The 15213-nt window shown below is 35.1% G+C and overlaps 2 protein-coding genes and 1 pseudogene across 2 annotated transcripts; all 3 read right to left on the reverse strand.

Annotated features, from left to right (window-relative positions):
* Window positions 1–401: 401 nt before the first annotated feature.
* LOC139808876 (esterase E4-like) lies at window positions 402–7490 on the reverse strand. The gene is made up of 8 exons (XM_071771363.1): window positions 7175–7490; window positions 2862–2991; window positions 2615–2779; window positions 2040–2425; window positions 1652–1826; window positions 1333–1526; window positions 1028–1172; window positions 402–878 (listed from the first exon to the last, which is right to left on the reverse strand). The coding sequence occupies exons 1-8, from the start codon at window positions 7370–7372 to the stop codon at window positions 583–585; spliced, it is 1689 nt and encodes a 562-aa protein (XP_071627464.1). The 5' UTR covers window positions 7373–7490; the 3' UTR covers window positions 402–582.
* A 681-nt stretch (window positions 7491–8171) lies between these two features.
* On the reverse strand, window positions 8172–9200 carry LOC139825221 (uncharacterized; annotated as a pseudogene).
* A 133-nt stretch (window positions 9201–9333) lies between these two features.
* On the reverse strand, window positions 9334–14969 carry Tsf2 (transferrin 2). The gene is made up of 9 exons (XM_071771329.1): window positions 14593–14969; window positions 13862–14274; window positions 13635–13752; window positions 13374–13553; window positions 12674–13299; window positions 12431–12595; window positions 12254–12342; window positions 11829–12169; window positions 9334–11032 (listed from the first exon to the last, which is right to left on the reverse strand). The coding sequence occupies exons 1-9, from the start codon at window positions 14669–14671 to the stop codon at window positions 10392–10394; spliced, it is 2652 nt and encodes an 883-aa protein (XP_071627430.1). The 5' UTR covers window positions 14672–14969; the 3' UTR covers window positions 9334–10391.
* Window positions 14970–15213: the final 244 nt, after the last annotated feature.

Below are 15213 nucleotides of genomic sequence, written 5' to 3' on the forward strand. Positions count from 1 at the left end.
CCAAAAAACTTCAATATTTCAAGAATTTTAGTAATATAACTTTTGATTCTTTTAATTTAACGTTAAATGCTCTTTCTTTAATTCTTCTTAAAACACTCTAAATATATTTTAGGAACGTGGGTTATCGAATGCTGTGAAAGGATCCTGCTAAAAGCAAGAAATTGTGGGAATTAAGCGAGCCTCTGGTAAGATTGCAATCATCAGACCCGAAGATTTAAATGCAATTTTTTTGTAATTTTTTATATAATTTTCATCATTTGTTATATATGTGACGATCTTTTGTACTTAAGATATATTTTAATAATAATTTCACTTAACTTGCCAGTACAACTTGGCTCATAATGAAGTATCGACACTTTATTAATAAATACTTTTTATACTGAAAAATAATTTTGCGAATATAATTTTGCAGGAATAACTTTTATTAAAAAAGAAATTTTTTTAATATAAAATAATGATATAACTGTATTTGCATTTGTTGAGTAATAGGATTGATGTATGTACTTTTACTTAATGACTTAATCAGCTAGGTCAGTAGGTATATGTATTGCACATTACGAAATTGGCTGTAGATATCGATTTCTATTTCGAATTCAAAGGAAACAAACTGTCCCATTTTTGCATTCTATCGGGATAAAGTCCTGTCTTCATTCTTGGTTCCTCAGAGATTTCTAGATAGTTGTCTTTTTCTGGTAAGTAAGGTTCCCATGTAACATTCTTAGCCAAAGCTGGAGATATTGGCTGTCCAGTTTGAACGAAATTCGACCACATGCTTGTCATAAGTTCTACTGTAGGAATTTCCGGGTCATCGTTTTCGAAGAATGGAAATTTGAATTTCATAAAGAACAAATATTGCAAATCGTCATGATGCACCACGCCTTGAATAATAAAATAAATAACAAATTTAGTTACACATAATTTATGCAGAAGTTGTAAAGATCAAATCGTGATGTGCTATAAAGCAATCTGAACAATTTGAATCAAGCAATTTGAATAAAAAAGTAAAATACAAGAATCAAAATAATACCGTATGGTGTGGTTTCGTTCCACATGACAAAACTGTATCGTCCTTGATAAGAAGACACATAAAAGTAGATGGGTTGGTCGGTGTTTTCGGCGATTAATTTTACAGAACTATGCATTGGATATGTAACTATTGCATCGGTGTTGATCTGAAATACAAAACATAATTATATAATGAATTAATTGCGATTAATTTTATTTATATCACTATATTAATTTTATTCATATTGCTATATTAACAATAGTTAATATTGTCCCAAACATGCTATTATTTCATAACATATTTTATTTTCTTAACAATTTACGTACATGTGCCAGACCATCATAAGTGTCTGGACCAATCGGTTTGTCGTCAAAGTAAAATCGGCGCAGTTCGGTACTTATATGTCTAGACCGAGGTGTATCTCGCTCGTACAAGAAATTAATCGGTGCAAGTCTGTACCAGTCATTGTTCAAATCGTCCACGTATGAATCATTCCCGAGTTCGTGTTGCTTGGTGACAACTAAAAATAACCGACGGAATATATTATTATTACTACATATTTATTAATTTCTGTGATTTCAGCCACTATTTATAACTTGAGAATTGAATGGCAATGACAAGAAAATACAAATACAAGATTCTTACAGGTGACCACACCACCAAACTCGTCTTTAGTAACTCCTGCGATCAGCGGAACCTTGTGGAATTTTCCCTTCTTAAAAAGTTCAGCGGGCTGTTCGGGCAAGAATCTTTCTATGCCGTGAACTTCATCAGGTTCTACTACAGGTGTCCAAATTAACATTGGATAACCGTACCACTCCTAGAATATTGTAGTATGCTAAAGATTACTTTTTTTCTTAGGCTTTCTTTTTTTTATATCTAATAAAACAAATCTCTACGTTTTTTAGTTCTTGATTTTTTACGGCATTATATATTTGTTTCTCTAATTTTCTATCGTTTGGTAGGAAAATTACTTAATCTTATTTACTAATCCTATTTATTAATCTTGTCCTATATATGTAATCTTCCTTACAAAAAACTTGGGCATGGTGTCTGTGAAGTTCTCCACTGGTTTGGAGTTTAAACAGATTAGCATAGAGCCAGTGGTGTCGGTGGGACAGTCTAGTAATTCGGCTTGCTTCTTTGCCAAGTGCAGCTGTTCAGTCGGGTACGGTCCATACGGTTCTTTCATCGATATCGAGCCGCTCATCATGATCGCCCGATGGAACAATCCCTTGGACATCGGCGAGACCATGTGCAACATCACGCTCAATCCACCTACGCTGCAGCCGGATATAGTGACGCTGTCGGGGTCACCGCCGAAGGCGGCTATGTTCCTCTGGATCCATCGAAGCGCGACGACTTGATCCTTCAGACCCAAATTACCCGGTGCCTTCGAATCACCGGTGCTCAAAAATCCTGATACAGATAAGCACAAATAGGTTTTTAAAGAAAGAAAGTTGTGTTATCTTTGAACCACAAGCCAATAAAATCCCGATATAATAATTTTATGTTTTCCTTCAAACTTTAAATTCTACCTTAAGCAGAATTTTATCGCTTATATTCGAATTAAGTATCTGAAAAGTAATAAAACACGGGGGACTTTACCTAGCGTCCCGAGACGAAAATTGACGGTGACGAGAACGATGTCTTTGTCTAGTAGATACTGAGGTCCAAAATTAGAGCTTTTACCCGAGTATAGGTAAAAACCGCCAGGATGGAAGAATACCAATACGGGTCTTTTCACGGGATCGTTCTCCGATGGTATAATAGCTGCGATCAAGATCATTGTTCAATTAGTGACTTCATACTTTTTTTTAGTGCGAATGTATATTGAGAATGTATATTATCAGACTCACTTTTGTTGTGTAGATATTCACACGGAGACAATCCTCCATTATATTCTGTTCGTGTATCGCTGGACAGGCGGGTCCTTCTTTGGTCGCGTCGAAAACATCGTTCCAATCTGCCGCTGGAATTGCGACCTAGAAGAAATATAATTAAAAAATAATAATAATATTTGGCCAGATTTGATTCAAAACCTTTGCCTTATTTTTGCTAAAAATGTTCTATTATATCGGTTCGTTTATATGAAATAATATTCATGCAATACTGCATGCCACAAACTATACAAAGTATCTTGCTGCATTTTGCGTTCTTGAAAAATTGCGCAAGATTCGTATCATTTTATTTGCTACGCCTGTAATGCGGATGCAAATGCAAATTACTCTTTTATTTTACACAATTAAAACAATAACGTTTTTAATGTTTTTATTATTTATCTAATCGTGATATCCGATGCCTTACTTGTAGAGATATGTAAATGTAAAATGGGTGCCCATTGCAAACCTATTTAAAATAGAAAATGCGAAATAGTTGAAACCTTTCCATTTAAAAATGCAAAATACAAAGTACTTTTTAGGCAACCATTTAAAATAGGAAATGGAAAATAGGCATTTTTTTAAATGGTTTTTAAAAATAAAAATGGTTGTTTTAAAGGTTTATGTTTTTATATTTATTTATATTTATAAATTTTTATATTTTATTCTTTATCCAGTCCGCATCGTAAATGGCATTTTTCTCTGTAATTAATTGTATTATTAGCGTGTATCAGATAATATTGTATTAAAATATCAGCAAATAAGTCTCTTTCTATGTCATTAAATTAAATAAATTATATATTTACACAATTGTTCTTTTTTCCATATTTTTGATTTGCAACTACAATAATTGTGAGTTTTAAAATAGAATTTTTGTTTTAACTCAACATCTCACTAATTTAATATTAAAACATTTATGTGTTGATTAAATCATTTAAGAGGGGTGGCATGGTGTGGCACAAGACCGGTCCGTGTTAAATCAAATTGACAATTTATTGCTTACAACGTGCGCGAACGGTAGTTAATCTTTCGCGAAATGACGATGTCGATGTCGGACAGATTTCCAAATTATGCAACGGGTGCTTCGACAATTTTTACCGCTCATTATTTCTGCGATTTTCCCCATTCGGTAATAAACGGTTCGATCGAATAAACATGGTCTGCAGATTTTTAATAAATATCTTTCTTTAATTTGTATTCACATTATACACTCTCTCACTTTTCTCGTAAATTCCTTAAATTAATATTTGTATTAAAGTTTTAATCAGCAGAAAGCGCATCACTATTTCTTTTTAACAGCAGGTATTTATTTTGACTGTTGCGTCGCCCGCTGCATCTTGCGTTTCGCCATTCGTCGGAGGTGGGGAGGAAAAAAAGAATTATGTGGGCGACGATCTCAAATGGGTTATATGTGCAAACTCGTTGCGCATTACATTGATAAACTTGTGTATATATAAACAAGCCCCTACGTAGTGCCCGTTTTCGCGATAAAAAGCGGAGATGAGCATCTGTCAAGTTCACTTGGTGCACTCGCCCCGCATCCGTCTCGGCGTTGCGTATTTTCAAAAAATTTCCACGGTTTCCTAGACCAAGACTCTCACAACGTTGTTACGAGCTATCACAATGCGCAAAAATAAGAGGCGCTTAATCTCGTTTTTTCTCGATGATGAAGTCTCGACAGTGAAATAGTATCAAATGCACAGCCCGTTTCTAAATTACAAATTATTTTACGTTGAATACAACCAATGTTAAATATAAGAATTTTCTTCATTTAGAAAACGTTCGCACCTTCTTGCCATAAATTCCAGCAGTATCTCCGCGATTTCATTACGTATTGCCGTATAGTAAAGTATATCAACGGTCATATTTCATTTATTATTAATATTATTGTTTATTATTTATATTTCTTACTATTATTTCTTAAACTTAAATTCCGAGTTAAATTCTTATTTCTTTTAATATAAATTTAAATTACAACAATTGAATTACATAAATATACAGCACAGATTCTTGCAGAAAACTTCCAGAAAGGTTTCAAAAACATTTCAACCTTTCACATTTCATGTGCAACATCTCTGAAAGAATTCTGCAATATGTCATATAAAATGTTGCAATAGAAATGTTTTTGAAACCTTTCACATGTAGATAATTTTTCAAAATTTTTAGGACCGGTTGTTCCAACCTCTTAGTAAACTACCTAATAGTTAAATCATACATATGTCTTTGTTTATCCTTTACATTAGACAAAGATAGACATATGATTTAACTATTAGTTAGCTTACCAACAGGTTGGAACAACCGACTCTTAGTTGAGTTATCTCTGAATCGTTTCACATGAAATAATTTTATAAATCTTTCAGTTGAGCTGTTTCTAAAACCTTTCTCACGCAATAAATTTGAAAACTTTCAATTAAGTAATTTCTGAATCGTTTCATATGAAATGATTTTGTAAACCTTTTAGTTGAGCTGTTTCTGAAACCTTTCTCACGTAATGAAAATTTTTAATTAAGTTATTTCGGAAACATTTCATAAAATATGATTTTGCAAACCTTTCAGTTGAGTTTTCGATGAAACTTTATACACATCTAGGAGAAGTAAATATAGACGAATTTAGAAATTTTTAATTGCAGCTCTAAAAACCATACCCATCATATGTAGGGCTTTTTGCTTTTCTCAGATATAAATGATTAATATTATATTATGTAATGATATATACGAATCTTTTATATTAATATTTATAATATATCAATTGTTGTTGCGTTGTTTTTAATATTTGCCAGTTAATAAATAATTTCAAATTTTTGAACACTATATAAAGATGGTTATATACGATATGAACATAGGCTAAAAGGATCGAATTAAGCATCAGAATCAGAGGATCGTCACTAGCCCGTTCGATCATGGAAGTCAAGCAACTTTGAGTGCGGTTACTACTTGGATGGGTGACCGCCCGAATAAAAAAAATACGGCAATATATTTCGGAAACCTTTCAACACACTTTCTCAGAAAGGTTTCAAGTGCGAGAATCGCGGACATTTTGCTATTCCAGAGCTGTCTCAGAGATGTTGCAGAAACATTTTGAAATATTTATGACATGTTTCAACTCCATCAGATGAAACATTTTTTAAAGGAAATAGATGAGGCAATCGGAGCCTCAACTAAACATTTTTTAAATATCTCTGAAAGGTTTCAAATATATTTTGGTAACCTTTCAGCACGGTTTCAGAAAGATTTCAAGTGCAAGAATCGCGGACATTTTGCTATTCCAGAGATGTCTCAGAGCTGTTGCAGAAACATTTTGAAATATTTATGAGATGTTTCAACCTATCGAATGAAACATTTCTTAGATATTTCTGAAAGGTTCTTGTGCTGTATGGAAACATTCACACATGGGGCATATATGGGATTACAAAAAATGTTTACCTACATTTTGTTTACAGACATTCAATTATTCTTTTGAAATAACATTTTAATTGCAATGCTGTTTAGAATAAGTGGATGCTTTCAGAACAAGTTGCGTCTTATATAACCATTAATTATCTATGAAATATTTTTTAATTATGTTATTCAAACTTAAGGGTTTTACGAAGCCATCAATTATGGTGAATGTCAAAAGTAAAAATTTGACCATTTTTAATTTTGATATCAGCTATATTGATTCTCCCATTTTGAATTTATCAACTTTGACATCAGATTAGTATTCAGCAACCTGAAAAATTCAATTTGAATAACATAATTATAAAATATTTCATAAAATATTAATAATTGCAACTTTGACGCAATACTCTATGTTTATCATCCAATGTCTTTTTAATCATAATAATCGACACAACAAATTCCTTTTAAGGATTGAAAGTCCTAACTATATACTAATTAATTTTGATTGCAATGGAACTTTTCCAACACGTCACGTATCGCAGTTACAATAATAATATTCAACAAAATATATTAAAGCAAGTACTTTTTTGCAATTTTAACTGCAAATTGCTCAAAATTGTGACGTGATAGAGCGATTTAGTAAACAGGATCGTGTTCAGCGTTTAAAAAACTATGGGAAATAATTAATCTTGTATTTGTGCATTTTTTTTTATTAAACAGTGTTATTATTGATATCACGATTAATTTTTAGTTTGCAAGAAAAATGCATTTAAAATAGAAAATGGATACTGAAAACCATTTAAATGGAAATGTAAAATAGTTTTAAAAAATATATTTTTTAAATGCAAAATACAAAATAGGCATTTTACATTTTGTATTTCCATTTCAGATAATGCACATCTCTGCTTACTTGGAAACGTTGCTGTCCGGTCGGCGGTTCGGCGTATCTTACACCGCGAAAGGAATATATTTTCCTGCCAAGTCTGGTGGTCATAGTGGAACCACGAATTCTTCCAATTGGGGCAGCGACCTCATGTTGTTCGCCGGCGAGATTGTCATCGGCGAGCGTAACAACGATGCTTAAGAGTATAGCAAAGAAGCGTTTCATGATGTTTTTACGGAGGAAAACAGTTTAGACTGCCAAGTTTAATGCGAGCAGGAAACTCACGCACGTGAAACCGGTTAGGCACGTTAAGTGCCGCACCAGCGAGCACTAAAAACATCTCAAGGGCAATGCGAGGCCTTTTATATATCCATCAACCGCGAGGAGGAAGACGCGCGCGCAAATCGCAATTGTCTTTCTGGGAAACTTGAGTCTATCGTACGGGAGTATTTCCCACAAACAGTCAGCCGTACGTGAGGTCACGCACGGTTTTGTAATCGCGCATGGAATTTTGAACCAAGACGACACGAGAGTTATGCGATTATTCGATGAGACGCCGATAAATTCATCGCGATTTGTAAAAATTATCTCCGACAGTTCACGGTTGGTAACATCATCGTTTTTTATTTGTTTGACACATTTTTCAAGTGATACACAACTGATAATGCGATTGCGTCGAATATTGATTGTTTTCCTCATCATGAAGAATTATATAATGGAGTCTTACAGGAAAGTTATATTAAATCTTACTACAGGAAAGTGACATAAAATCCAGCTATTTTATTGCATTAGCTTCTTTCATAAATTCTTTTTATAAGAGGAGAAAGATTTTTATTTTATATCCTAGAAAAATGCAGATGCTGAAAAATGATCTAAAAAATTTTCTAATTTTTAGGATATTTTTTTAGATATCGTTTTGGATATTGCTTGAATTTATGTTAAATTGTTTGAAACTGCAGTAATCACGCTAAATTGTTGCATGAGAAATTGTTTAAAATATTCTGTCACAATGAGCTATTATAAACTATTTCTTTTTTTACTCTTTTAAGTTGCGTTTGTCTTCCGCACGGTAAGTTTTAGTCACATGGCCGTAGTTTAAATCGAAATTCGCAGCGTAGTCATTCTGATCGCTATGTGCTTGTCTCTTTGGTTTAGCGAGTTCACGTAATCTCTTAGGGCAACGCCTGTTATTGTTAGCAACGATACGAGCATAAGTATCAAGAAGAAATGTCTTCTTGTCGAATTGATGAAATTGTCTCGAAACTTGTTTGCTGTCCACTAATTTATGGGTTTTGCATTTACCTGAAAATTTGGAATTTGTACAGCTAGGAATTGAAAAAAAATCCATAGAACAAAAGTTAGTGATAAGCTATAAATGAATCGAGACAGCTATGATATTATTTACTCCATGCATGTCTTGATTTAGATAGAGATTAAAATTATTTGCAACATCTCACTTGTTATGGCATTGATATTATTTGTAGATGAAGGTGATGTATGGGATGTTAAACTAGAATCCGGTTTCTGTTTTCGTTGAATAGATTGATTTAGATTGTCGAATATTTGACGAGTATTGGTTACCTGAATGTACATTTTAACGTTACACTACTATATATTTCGATCCTTCACGAGAATATTACCTGATTGTCGAGATTGTTACACCTATTGATTTGCGTGTTAGGTTCTTTTACCAGTTTTTCATATTTAGAAGCATTCATTGACTGAGAGTCACTATTCATATCGCTCTATCGTGGACTATCTTCTGCAGGAACAATCTGTTTTCCGATTAATAGGGGTATCTTAATATGCAAGCAGCGTTGAGACTTTTGTTAAAATTACGTCATTCGAATTATTAGAGGCGGAATGAGAATCAGTGACTTTAGAAATTTTGATCCAAACTTAAGATGATTTACGTGTTGAATTTTTGATAGCCAAAGCAATGGTTTCTTTTTTCCGTTCGTTATTCAATTGTAATTTCGATATTTCTTGTTATCGCGTGTCATTCTACTTCCGGTGGTTTCGCCATTCGAAAAACAAATTTTAATACTTTTTATGAAATTTCGATCTACACAAACAAGTTTCATTTTATTTCGCATCCGCCGTTGATCTTTTTGTTAAATATACTGGATATACTATTTTATTAAATAGAAACGTATAGAATAATCGTAATATAAAAATACATGGAAAACCTTATAAAGATTTATTATTATAAAAACATTAGTGGACGGTATAAAATATACATACATATCAAATTATTAAATACAATAATCCTTAAATTACCAGATCGATAAGTTTCTTGCATTTGGACGGATACACTTAAAGATATAGCTCCGTTGGACGGACGCAAAGGCAGCAATCGCGCTTAAATTTATATATTCAACTCTATTTCTCAGTCATTTGTACTTTTGTAAAAGTATACGTGTAAAATATGTATAAAACAATTTGACTGATATTGAGAATGTATCTTTGATAATATTAGTGATACGTAGCAGCGATAAAATATACTATTGCTAAATTTAATATTATTTAATATCTACTATTGTTAAATATAATATATACAGGATGTAACATAAATGTGAGCCGCTATTTCAGGCATGTATTCTACTCATCAAAATGAGCAAAAAAGTTTGGGCATATAAACGTATGTCTAAAAATGCATCGTTTTCATGTTACAGTCAGTTTGAGCTGAAACTTAAGACAGTTACAATTATTATTTTATTTCTAACAATACAATGGAAAATAAAAGTGAAATACAATAAATCTTAAAGCAAATGTTTAAAGTAACCGTTCCCAACAAAAATATGTCAGCTCCGCCCTTCTTCTTAGCGACCTTCTCACCCTTTCACAAACATTCGGTGTGTTGCGTATTTCATTGAACCTGTTTTCAATGTGCTGACGAAGATCATTAATATCGTCAACAAAAAGTAGACAATTTGTTTTAGATGTTCTCAAAAACACGAGGACACAAGGGAACCATTGGTAAAACATCCTTGGCGTCTCTTTAAACATGATTGTAACGTGAAAACAATTTTTAGACATTTTTAGACATATAAACTTTTTTGCTTATTTTGACGAGTAGAATACACTTCTGAAGTAGCGGCCACATTTGTTTTACACCCTGTATATATTGCCAATTGATAAAATGTGCTATATCAGATTCGTTTGTCAGATCTCCAATCTTCATTCGTAATCTCGACACGAATTTTTATTCGAATATTCTTGTAATGCATGCAACTCGCAATACTTATCTACCAAATGCAAAAGTAAACGCGATCATAACTATCGTAGCGAACAATGAGTAACTTATCGCTGACGCACCTGCATTACAATCTACGATTCTCCTGGCTCTCATAAAATCTTGCCCGAGATACGCGCTGTACTCCCGCTTGTTCGGCGGGATCACCACCAGCTGCTGAGTGGCATCTTGAAAGATGAGATCGCTGTAAGGCGGTGGACTGTAATACATGCTGAAGCTGAACTCGTCCTGCTCCTTTCGGCCATAAAACTGTTGTGCGTATATAAATAGATTGATGTATGCGTTGATTTGCGTCTCATTGTAGCCATAATACCCGCCGCGCGTGACTATGGCATTGGCGGCGACTTTGCCCAGATTGCAATTTATGTAATCCGAAGTCGGACGGCGCGTACCATCTGGGCAGAGTAACTCGAAATCTTTTGTGAAAGTGTTGCGCGCCCAGAACTCCTTGCGCTTGCCATCGGTATTCTCTGCAACCGTCGTATGTTTCACGAAAGACACGTCGCCGCCACCTTCCACCAGACATCTAAAGGCACCTGTGTATCCGAAGTAATCCTCGGAAGCGTCTCTTCGGCAATACCGGTAGCTCACCCCGTGACACAGGTCGCACATGTTATCATAAGGCACGCCTATAAATAATTAATCAAATAATAAACAAGAAAAGTTCCGCAGAAGCAATTATTTTATGAAAGAGTTTGCTGTCTTTATCAGTTTTATTTTACTTTGCTCTACTAAGCCCTTGGCTGTTAGGCGAAAAAAATGCTTGTGTGCCAAAAATGCTTTTCACAAAAAAGTTAATAAAATTATAAAAAAGGTGTTTTCTGGGGGTCAAAATTTCAAAATTTAAAATAGCGGAAAAATTTATAAAAATTCTTAGAAATTAATTTTGATGTGCAAATTGAGCGATATTTTTTGGCCATCATATTAAATCCGTCATTTAAAATTGACAAATTTCAATTTAAAAAACGGGATCAAGGGCTTCAAAAACCCTTCAAAACTTTTTAAGCATTTAAACCACATTTTGAATTTTTTGCTCATCATATTGAATTTTGAATTCTTGAATTTATATTTTGAATTTGAAATCAGCGGCTTCAAAAACTTTTAAATATAAATTTTTATGCAAATCGAACAATTTTTTACATTTTCGGTCTGCCATATTAGATCGTCCGTCATGTTGAATTTCGCAATTTTGATTTCAGATTTGAATTCAGCGATTCCAATACATAAAGATATAGGACCTTGTTTTAATTACTTCGTTAAAAGTATCTTTTCTTGACTGTGCGGGGATTTTTCCGTCATAAACAGTCCTGGCCAGTTCTTTTTGCGAATATTTCCGTTATTAACAATCAAGGGGTTAATTTTCGAATTGCCAACTTAGAAAAATTATCAATTTGGAAATTTTAGTTAGACTTCTTTTTCAACTACCTGTATTGTATTCAGTGCTGAGTGCACCCGGCACGCAAGATTTGCTGAAGTATTCGGCGGCGGCGCGCACAGAATCACAACCATATCCCCTGATCCACTTGTTGGAGATGAGATACGCCAGCGGGTAAACCCATCCCGCGGCCATATTGATTCCAGTGTGACAAGTGTATTTGTTTTTGAGATACGTCAGGTCTGTGTTGTCATCCTCCTCCTTCGCGACGGCGACAACGTAATAGTCTGGTGTACCCAAATTGTACACCTCGGATATAAATGGAATGAGTTCAAACCGCAGTCCAGCGGTGTAGACGTCACTGGCATCTAGTACAGTTACATCGGCAATCCTGCCATAAAGGAGATAAAATTATACGTCCATAATTCTATTTTCAGATATACGTATGTTTAAACATAACATATTTAGTACATACCCGCTTTGTATCAACTGCATACAATTTATTTGGCTGTGACCTCTGTGACAAAGTAATTCTGGTTTTAAGAGCTGGGCTTTTAAGGCAATCTACAACAGACAGCATATATCAAAATTAATGTTTAAATAATTTTTGAAATAACATAGCATTTTGTTAAGTATGTAGACTGAACTGTACCTTCATCTTTACGCATTTTTCCATTTCTGGATCGGATGTAACGCATAATGTCATTCGATTTACGGGACAATGACGCACCCCTAATATATGGTCTAAAGATCTTCCTAAATACCCGGTGTACGTTTGATCTTTTTCGGACAGTTGTACGAAATCGCGAGAGGAGTCCTGGAAAAATGAAATGCATTACAGATAAACGCTAACTCAATTAGCAAATAAACCAAATGCAAGAATATCAAAACTTACAGAGAATATTAAATTATGTTGCATTCCGTATCTAGGCGCCGATTCGTATAAATCGAACATTTCTATCGGTCGTACATTCGTAGGTTCAGTGTGGACTCTTTCTCTATTATAATAATCGAATGTATCGTTAATTCCAGGCCTATCCCACGAATTAAATCCTCCTTCTGCTCCTCCTCTTCCGCCACCACCGCCGAAGCTTCGATCGAATCCGTTACGATCCCAATTGTCTGTGCTATATTCGTTCGGATTCCTAAATCCGCCTCTGTTAAAGTCACTCTCGCTAAATCTGTTGTTGTAACCCGGACGATTCTCGAAATCCCTTTGATTGTTGTCAAAACCTCTTTGATTATTATCGAAACCCTCTTGATCGTTGTCAAAACTCCCTTGATTGTTGTCGAAACGACTGAAGCCCGTTGTGTCATTTCTGTCATTTCTGTTTTTATGCAGTATTCGAACGGCTTTCTCTAAAAATCTTTGATACTTTCGACGAATCTCGAAGTTAGTCGCCGAAGACGTGACTATTGCACGAGATGGCACGGTGCCCCAATTACAGGTCCTGTAATCGTCCACGGGTCTGCGAGTACCGTCCTTGCACAGTAGTTCAAATTGCTCCTTTTTCACAGAACCTAATAGCGAAAATCATAAATGAGTATTTTGCCGATTCCTTTTCTCTGAAAATTTAAATTGTAAGGCTACGTACTAAAATCGAATGTCGTCGAAGTCATTTCCTGCACAGTCGTATGCACCAGAAAGGCAATTTCACCTGCTTCAACCAAGCAGCGGAAAGCTCCTTCGTATCCTGAGTAAGGATCTTGATTCGTACATTTGCCACCGGGTATCTTTCCGATGCATAGGCTGCACAACTGGTCAGAATTATCACCTGCAATTGATTTCCTAGGTTATAACGACTGTGGGATAGAAATGTAATCTATAAATCTATATATTCTTACATTGAACTCACCAAGGGGATTGTATTTATCAATTAACGAGTTTACTGCACAACTAGGTCCAAAGAATTTAATTGTTGACTTTACATGATTGTTACAGTCGATAACTTCCATTCCTCCATATCTCATAAGCTGAATAAAAATGTTTTGTTGTAATTTTATATACATACAAATGTGTTAAAAATTACAATTATATTAGGTTTACATTATGTTCATATTGTAATCTATGAATTTTACTCACACTGTTAATAGGAATAACCCAACCAGCTAGTGTCCCGACGCCAGCGAAGCAGCCCTTCTTGCCTCTGAGATCATACAAACTATTAACATCCGGCAGAGAGCCCCTCTTAATCACCGCAACGGCGTATTGATAATTTACGCCACTTTCATATATTTCCTGCATTATTGGTACAAGACTATGGTATCGTCCAGCTATGAAGACCTCTCCAGCGTCCAACGTAGTTATCTGTGCTTTCTCGTGGTCCAGCATGGCCATACATTCCTCCTTGTTGAAAGCCTGTTTGCATCGCACCGAAAAATAATTGTAACCAAAGGCACCTATCTCGCGGTCGACCGCCCTAGCGAAGGCTTGACATTTGTTCTGCTCGCCGTCGGAGACTGTACACCACGTGACTGTGTTGTTGAAATGCTGACCTGTCGATAAATAATTAATCAATACAGCATTCGTTATAAGTTGTTAATATGCGAAATAGCACTCTAGCACTCTACATTCCAACATTTCGTGTTCTCCACAGTGCAAATATATCAGTGGTGAAGTAAAAATCGAATAGGATATGTTATCATTGTCAGACCGCTGAGATTGAATTAATACGTTAATTTGATACAAAATATGATTATTTTAGGAATAACTATTCATAATTTGACACGCATTGCGAATTAAGGACTACGTTCTATGAGGCGTTTTTATTAATCGCGTCTTCGCGACGTTCGTCGAAAGGAAAAGTGAACTACCGTGAGTTTGACGTAGCGCAAAACAGCACAGGGACAGTAATAATGCGTAATATTGGAGCCACATCTTTCCTTTAGGCATTTCTTCCGAGTCAATCACACACGGACAACACCCTTGACATGACTACTCCGGACTCCGGACTGTAACGAACTACACAGACTACACCCAACCCTACAACAACGCGTGACGTAATCCATTCATTGAACGAGGACACAACCGTCGTCCGTCGAGTGAACGCTCAGTGATTCTTTAATACGATTATTGGTTCTTGCCTTTGGTTCTTCTCCGGATCCAAGTGTAAAAACCAGTCATAATAAAGAATCACTGAGGAGTGGGACTCAATTGACCACGTCATTAATGGGCTGATTTAAAATAAAAATATCTGATTGGCTAGTCCAGTGGAAAAATTCCAGGCACCGGAGGCTGTGAGTGGCTGTGGTCAATCGCAACGTGGTTAAAGACTGTGACGCCGTGCCCCGCGCCCGTCGTACTTGCCAAAATTACTACGCGCGTGATAACGAAAACACGCGATTGGCTCAAATAATGGCATACATGGATTGCCGACCGCTTATTTGTCATATCAGTGGCTCAAACCCGGGAATAAATCTTTTCAAAATCCGGAG

The sequence above is a fragment of the Temnothorax longispinosus genome, chromosome 2 (assembly GCF_030848805.1).
Source record: "Temnothorax longispinosus isolate EJ_2023e chromosome 2, Tlon_JGU_v1, whole genome shotgun sequence".
Taxonomy (NCBI): domain Eukaryota; kingdom Metazoa; phylum Arthropoda; class Insecta; order Hymenoptera; family Formicidae; genus Temnothorax; species Temnothorax longispinosus.